General features: G+C 32.4%; 1 protein-coding gene across 1 annotated transcript; it reads left to right on the top strand.

The window, feature by feature from the left end:
• Window positions 1-1,810: 1,810 nt before the first annotated feature.
• CBR (NADH:cytochrome B5 reductase 1) lies at window positions 1,811-6,442 on the top strand. The gene is made up of 9 exons (XM_021427705.2): window positions 1,811-2,178; window positions 3,282-3,423; window positions 3,541-3,631; window positions 3,738-3,815; window positions 4,244-4,324; window positions 4,485-4,574; window positions 5,097-5,162; window positions 5,911-5,997; window positions 6,122-6,442. The coding sequence occupies exons 1-9, from the start codon at window positions 2,064-2,066 to the stop codon at window positions 6,218-6,220; spliced, it is 849 nt and encodes a 282-aa protein (XP_021283380.1). The 5' UTR covers window positions 1,811-2,063; the 3' UTR covers window positions 6,221-6,442.
• Window positions 6,443-8,211: the final 1,769 nt, after the last annotated feature.

Genomic DNA, 8,211 nt, shown 5'->3' with positions numbered 1-8,211 from the left:
TCTTCATAGCATTGTAATTGGAAACTGAGGGATGCTTTTTATAACAAGAATTCAACGAAGCCAGATTCTGGACAGGCATCAGATTATAATTTCATCTTGGAGCATTGTTTGCATACGTCCTGAAGCTACAAGTTTCTAAATGGTTCAAGATGTAAGCAATGAAAATGTGGAATAAATTGTTTAATTGCTGACATTCATTATCAGACAAATTCCAAGGGTCTTGCCATAAATCCATCCAAATTTCGCCATTTTTAATGATCCTGTTTTTCTGAAACCACGTGCGGACAAAACCGTTGGCCTTTTGGCCGTTGGGTTTCAAGGTTTAAGGGATTTTCTTTTTTAATTAATTAAAAAAATAATTTAAAGAAAAGAAAAATAATACAGAGTGTGACATTTTGGTCTCTTGCTGAAGACTTTCTCGGTTTCTTCCTTCTGATAAATCTTTTCCAGTAAACCATCGAGAGGCTGAATCTCCTGAACCATTCAATAATTCAATCTTTGGATATTTATTATTTATTACAAGCTTGAGATTTATGACTTTGAAAAAAAGCAAAGTAAACGGCGTTGATATTTTTCCAAAACCAGACACGTACAGCGCCTTTACCATATTTAACGCATGAAGCATGCTTCTTTATGGATATTTGTTTTGATTTATGCCCCTCCAAAAATTCATTTAAAATACAAAATCTGGAATTCAATTGACTGGTTATAAATTATCTATTTTTTATTTTTTAATTATGTATTTAATAAATTTTAATGTTTTTATTTTTTAATTTATAAAATATTATATTATTTTTAATTAACAATAATATGTATTTAATTATCTCTAATAATTATTTTTTTATTTATTTCCTTTATTTCCAATCAACATATGTAATTATTTCGAACAACTATTTTTTTTGTTATATATAAAACTATTATTATTTTTTCAATATATAATATCTATTTTAAAATTTTTCTTTTCTCATTTGTTCTTTCTTCCTTTTTTTTTTAATTTCGATTTTCTTATAAAGAATACACAAGAAGTCCATTATATTATTATCTTCATAAAGTTGTAAACCTCATTTGCGGTTACTATTGTTCTAATATTTATAAATTTTTTTACTTTAATTTTTAATTAATATTATATTCTTATATATTTTTTATTTTATTTGATATTTAATTTATTTGAATTAAAAATTTTAATTGTTGATTTTGTATTAACCATTTAAAAAATATAAAAATTTTACATCTCAAAAAACTAAAAGAATAAAAAGTTAATAATTTTTTTAATTTCAATATAAGAAGGCCTCATTGAATATTTCATTTTAGGCCTTTGAACTTATTGAGCTTGCTCCTACATAAAACACATGGGAATAAAATCACATAAGAAGAAAATTAGTCACATAAGAATAAAATTAGAAGATACCTTTAAGTATTATCACAAAAAAATTAAATGATGTAAAGTATCAAGCAAATAAAATGCAATATAAAAATTTAAAACATAATTATTTTAAATAAAATAAAAGATTCAAACTAATTAAAATTATGTAATTTTTTTTATAAATCAAGTCATTAATTCAACAAGTTCTATTAAATTTTTAACTTCACTTGACAACTGTCCCACAAGTTTCATGCTGCCGTTTAATGATTTAATTAATTCTAAAATTGATACACAAAAAGTATACAAAAATAAGATCTATATATACATATTTATTTATTTGTAAACAATACGAGAGTATTATTAGAAATAAAATAAAATATAAGATAATTTTTTTTTTGCTGAAATAATTGTATAAGAGAGAAGATAGTTAGGTCCCACATCATCTTCTGTGGAAGTACCCAGTTTGTAGCAGGGGTAGGTGCAACAGATCGTTCACCTTGGTTCCATTAGAAAGACAAGTGAAGTGTGTCTACACCTAACATTTTCCATTTCACCATTTTCTCTACTCTGCCAAGAACGATACCAAACCAAAACTGCAAAAGTTGAAACAAGGAATAAATAAAACCCACTCTTTTTTATTTATAAATCTGGGGTCTTTTTATCAGTAGGGTTAGATTTTGGGGTGGCTGGTTTTAAGATAATGGATTTGGAATTCTTGCAATCTGTGGATGTTCAGATTCTTGTTGGTGTAGCTGTAGCGGTTTTAGCCATTGGCGTTGCTGCTGCTTATCTGTTTTCCTCTAGGAAATCCAAAGGTTTTGACTTTTCATCATTTGGGATTATGCATTTTTTTTAGCAGTTAGAGTTCTGCTCTTTTATTCGAAGATTAATTCTTTCTTCTTTTGATTGATTGTTCTTTGCATTTTAAGTAATGGGTGTAGCAAATCCTGGATTTCTTTGTATGTTAAGGTGTGTTTGTGCCTGTTGGATGATGATTTTTTTTTTTGGGTATGTTTGTTATTGACACAGATATTGGCTTGTTTGTTGTTACAATGTAATTAGTAGAAGATGAAACAGGGATGTTAAAGTCTTTATATTGTTTGAGTCATTGTTAGGATTGTTCTCTGTTGGTCATCGTTTATTCAAATTTCTGCATGTTTTGCCATACTCATTTAAAGAATGGTATACGTATAGAGCTCTGTTTCTTGCGTAGAGTTTGAAATAAAATGTTTGGAGTGAATGGCTGTCATATAAAACATTTACAGCTTGATATCTGGGATGGAATATCTGTATCTATATAGCTGTTTATGGAAGTCTTCTTTTTTTCTTCTCCAAATAAAGAGAACTTATCATGAAAATAATGTAAAAACAGCAACTGGAGTCTATCTATTGCAAGATTTTGAAGATTACTGTTCCGCATGATGATTGAGAAGTTGCATTGTCAGATATGACAAGAGAGCAATCTACTATGTTGGTTTAAACATATATCTTGTGATTTAGGCAAATTTTCAGGTTCTAGCAGTCTAGTTTATAGAATCTACTTGAATTTGGTACCATAATTTCCCCCTTCTTTTCCTGCTTCATTCTTCTTTCATCATGTTGAGCTCAAACTATTTTATGATTTCTAGTTTTTTTATTTGAATACATGATTATTTATTTTGCAAGAACTGTACAATGTTTATGTTTCTATCCTTTTTTAAAATATTGTATTTGAGATTTTGGAAATATTTATTCTCTTTTCCAAATGGATTTTTCCATGCTAATGCTAACATTAGAAGGGCAATCTCCCTTTTGTTAATACCTGCAAAAGTTAACTTACTGAGATGCATCTGCTTTTGAGTAACTTCTTCCTTTCTTTGAGTTTTGTTATTGTGTTGTTTGCTTATGAAGTTGCTCACATCATCATTTGTGCCTCTAGGCTGTCTAGATCCTGAGAATTACAAAGAGTTTAAACTTGTCAAACGACAGCAGCTGAGCCATAATGTGGCAAAGTTCGCATTTGCACTTCCTACTCCTACTTCAGTTTTGGGTCTTCCCATTGGACAGCATATAAGTTGCAGGTTCAGTTGATTGAATCCATCCTTTTTGTATTTCTTCCTAATCTAATAGTTGTCAATACTTTCCAAATGCTTGTGAACTGGACTAATATATAAATTAGATGCTTTTCACATTATCAGGGGCAAGGATAGCCAAGGTGACGAGGTTATTAAACCATATACACCTACAACATTGGATTCTGATGTTGGTTATTTTGAATTAGTTATTAAGGTACTTGCCTGAAAATTCTTGCTGTTGGAGTTGACTTCAGTGTGATATTTATGTATCTGGCTGTTAAAATCTACTAACTTTATGATGGAATTTTTCTTGTAAATAGATGTATCCTCAAGGGAGGATGTCACACCATTTCAGAGAGATGCGTGTTGGTGATTACCTTCCTGTGAAAGGACCCAAGGTATATGGTTTCTTTTAAATGCATAAAGTGCTTTTGGCTGTAGGGTTCTTGGTTCCTATTTTGTTGTGTTTCACGGAGTTGTGTCAATAGAAAAGTATGCTGGATAATATTCCTATCGGTTTTCGCAACAATGATTTTTTTTCATCAAGTAGCCATTTTGCCCATGTTGCAACCAGAATTATTGGATAATCTCAATAAAAATTAATTGTTACTTTCATTACTGTTGAGCATGATGCAATCTTACTAAACATACAATGTATTTCCTATAGAAGAGGAACATCACATTTGTTTTACATGTGCTCCTCTTCATTATTTGAAGGCTTGCTGCCTAGCTGGCTTTCTTGCCTCTTCTGAATTATGTTTGATGTTATGATTCACATTTGGCTCTCATTTCTTTATGTTGTTGTACTGCAAATTGTTTTTTCCAGGGGCGGTTCAGGTATCAACCTGGTCAAGCTAGGGCATTTGGGATGATTGCTGGAGGCTCTGGCATTACTCCAATGTTCCAAGTATGTTACCATTTATCAAAAAATGATTCTTTCAATATATTTGTTCATATTTGAGAGATGTTGACTTGCTATATGTTTTGAGTATAGTCTTTTGCAAGGTTTAAGTGTTTATATAATACGTCAACCTCTTTTTTTTTTCCCTGGTTTCTGTTTCGGTTAGGTAGCCAGAGCCATATTGGAGAACCCGAAAGACACAAGTAATGTACACCTTATTTATGCAAATGTCACATATGAGGACATTCTTTTAAAGGTACTTTGATTTCGTACTTCTTTGTTGTTAATCTTTCTACTACTTACTTTATTGACTAGTCCAAAATAACGAACCTAAGACAAGTTTCCTCTGTCTTTCCATATGGAGAAAAGAATACTAGCCTGCCTGTGTGGGCAATGCTGAGCTATATGAGGCCCTCAATGCAATTGTATACTAGTCAAGACCTGTTTTTCTGGTGCAGCAAGATCCAAACATAAGATTGGCCAAAACCCTTGCTTACTGAAAATTTATTTTGTTTTCAAATAACAAATGTCGTGGTGGATTTCATTTCCATATCATCATTATAAGAGATCACATTAGTGACATTATGAGTTTCTTCAAATAACTGTTATTATTGTTGAATATTGCACATTTAATGTGCAATGATTATTATGGCTACTATGGATTTACTTGTACAGGATGAAATACAAGCATGGGTGGTTAGTGACTAGTTCATAGGAATTAAGAATGCAATGCTTTAAGATGTAGATTGATCAAATGGGACAAATTATTTATTTGCAGGAAGAATTGGATGGCCTTGTTGCCAAGTACCCTGGTCGCTTCAAAGTCTACTATGTTTTGAACCAGGTAAGTTGCCGTTCTTATTCCATGGCAAACTCCTAACATGTTTTTTCATTTCATCTGTTCATTTTTCTGTAAATCTTGTCAAAGGCCTAGGAGCAGAATGGCTTTATCAGAATCTGAAGTACCATTTTATTCTTCTTCTCGCTCTTGTTCATGCATAGCAGCAATGCGAATACAAATATGATGGATAATGTTGTTAAGCTTTATCAAAATAAAGAAAAATAATGCCAGAAAATTTTCTGCTTTGACTGGAACATGGACAACAGATTTATGAATTTTAAATACTTTTCAAATGTAGAAAGGACAACCATAGTGGTGCCTGTTAGAGAAATTATTTGAGAAGCAAATGGGTTTTGGAATTTATATCCGTGATATTCCTTGTTTGTCACTTCATTTAGCTGGACAGATACAATTTCCTCTGATCTGTTATGCACTTGGTGTGTGGTTTGAACTGCTTGAACAATGTCTAATAAGTGTTACTTTAGTTGGAAATCATGACTTTTGGACTAATTAATGGTGTTCTTACATGATTTACTGAAATGTCCTGTTGTGTAGGATGACCTGCATGTGCATTAGAGTGGCTTATATACATCATTTTTGATATATGAAAGTTTCTATTGCTGCATCTCTTTTCATGTGTATGTAGTCTTGTGCTTGAAGGCTGCAGTTGGCTTCCTTCTACAAAACTGCATGTCCTTGCTTATAGCCATTTTATTGAAAAACTACATTATGTATTGGGTTATTTCCTCAGCCTCCTGCAGTGTGGGATGGTGGTGTCGGCTTTGTGTCAAAGGAAATTATTCAAATCCACTGCCCTGCACCGGCACCTGATATCCAGGTATATTACCTATTTCTTCATCTCATATGCCTATGTGCTTTAGGTATCTTTCAACTTAAATCATGAAAAATGTTTTAAATAAAAGTACTGAGAAGAAACTCTAATTTGATATTGGGATCTACAGATTCTACGGTGTGGCCCACCACCCATGAACAAGGCCATGGCTGGACACCTTGACGCCCTTGGATATTCACCTGAGATGCAGTTTCAGTTCTGTCCCTAGTCAAGATGAAGCTCCACCCGCTTGATTTATCTTCTGCATTGGTTCGACCAAAGCCATTTGTTCTGTACTCTTCTGCGTTGTAATGGAAACTTTAACCATTGGAGCCAAGGGCCTTACTTCGGATGCTTTGAACTTTTATGAGAGTTTTCCATGACAATGTACTGGAATAATGCAAATGAAGCTAGTGAACTTAGTAATCGTGATTTTGCAACTTTTATAGAACTAATTGTTCCCCATTATAATGTTGCTAGGGAGAAAAAGATGAGTAAAAGCAGCCAGATGACGACAGCAAGCACAGCCGCTTTATGAGTTTGTGATTTTTTTTTTTCTTTTGAGTGCTGATAGTTGAAAGTCAAAAGGGTCTGCTTAATGCGTTGGTCAAGGTTAGTTGTCCAATTGGCTGCATTCATTGTGAATGTTTGCAAATTGTTCATGGACCAGCTGGCTGACCTGATGGCCTTAACTAAATACATGGATCGATCCCGGACTGTTGCTTAGAGATCCTTCAACGAGCCATCTAGCAACTTTCTCTAATCGGTTTATATTAATAAACTCTTGTCATGGATCAGCTTGTTAGACATAAATGCCTTGATAGAATTCATGGGATGGATCCAGATCCCATAGAAACTATTTCCAAGGTACAAGCAATCTGGCCACAAAGTCTGCCTTCTTATTCGATATCCAAGATATTAAGACTATGAGTTTGTTACCTTGTTAAGCATCATCATCCATCTACTTCTTGTATTTCCACTTGAAAGCTATGATCTCTATGTTTATAAGAACAAATCTATCTTAGATTTGTGACCACTCAGCAAAAAGTTGAACCCACATCTACCTCTAGTTTCCAAACATTGGATGCTCCCCCACTTCTGCACAAACCACTAAGAATTATTTAAATGGTGCAGTTGGATCTGCTATTTGCTTAAATAAAAAAAAGAAACAGACTTGGGGAAGGTAAATTCATAGAAATTGAGTAGTTGGGTTTTCTAGCTCAAGTTTCACCTGCCCTAGCTATCAACTCTTTTCTTATAACCCCATCTTTTTTCTTAAAAAATTAGATTTGGATAAGCTATTCTAACCCCACACCGTAGAGACAACAAATAATTAATTTGGATTAAGTGTGAAGGAAGTGTTAAATTCATGAAGAGAAACAGAATATACAAGAATTTATTATAACTAATTAAATTACATTTAAGGGTTTGGTTAACACCCAACGCTTCTTACCACGAAAATTTCACCTCCATTTATTTAAACAGCCAGATTGTGTTTCCAACCTACTCTAGTACTCATCAAAATTTGCAAGTTCATGTTTGATATGTGATGGTGAAAATTTAACTTTAGCTTAGGGTCAATTGTAAATTCAATTTGAATTAAAAAATTAGTACATTTTGTCAGTATTAGAAAAATTCAGTAGATTTTAATATTGCTGGAGTACCTACCCTGCATTTTTCAGATAAAGTGAGCTGTAAAATTTAGTCCAAACCATTAATGAGTTGACCTAATTCCCTTTGTCCTCAATTTGGTAGCTCTAAGCTGGTAATTGGTTTGGATTTGTCATAGCCATAGCCAAATATTTGAGAAGAAAGAAAAGGATATATGCATTTCTTGCTAAAGAAAAGTATCTGTGCATATTTGGAACACGATGAATTATCATGATATTTAGATGATAATCTTTTAAATATTTTATTTTATTAATAAAAGGCTGATTCAATTGACAAGATTGCCTCTCTCACGTAAATTATTTTTAAAATTTGAACGTTTTAATAATTCATGTTAATATTATGTTAAACTTAAATTACTTATATGTTTTGCATGTCTCGAAATGTTAATAATAATCTCTATCTATATTTCCCTAAATAATCTCCTTTTGGCATAATCTTGGTTTACTTAAATTAGACTAAAAGAGGAAATATATTTAGGAAAGAAAAAGAAGAGGAAGGCACACCACGAGAAGAAGTCTAGTGTCAAGAAAACTAAAGCCCGCTTCTTCA

The sequence above is a fragment of the Theobroma umbraticum genome, unplaced genomic scaffold, assembly GCF_002168275.2.
Source record: "Theobroma umbraticum cultivar Fairchild unplaced genomic scaffold, ASM216827v3 scaffold_147.0, whole genome shotgun sequence".
NCBI classification, from domain to species: Eukaryota; Viridiplantae; Streptophyta; class Magnoliopsida; order Malvales; family Malvaceae; genus Theobroma; species Theobroma umbraticum.
Note: the sequence above shows the minus strand (reverse complement) of the source record. Positions and strands in the feature narration are given on the sequence as shown.

What these genes read in the sequence shown, in the direction of transcription:
- CBR (XM_021427705.2), top strand. Translation starts at nt 2,064, where the DNA reads ATGGATTTGGAATTCTTGCAATCTGTGGATGTTCAGATTCTTGTTGGT. An exon ending in GGACAGCATATAAGTTGCAG is followed by an intron (nt 3,424 to 3,540) that starts GTTCAGTTGATT and finishes TCACATTATCAG; the next exon opens with GGGCAAGGATAGCCAAGGTG. An exon ending in TCTACTATGTTTTGAACCAG is followed by an intron (nt 5,163 to 5,910) that starts GTAAGTTGCCGT and finishes TTATTTCCTCAG; the next exon opens with CCTCCTGCAGTGTGGGATGG.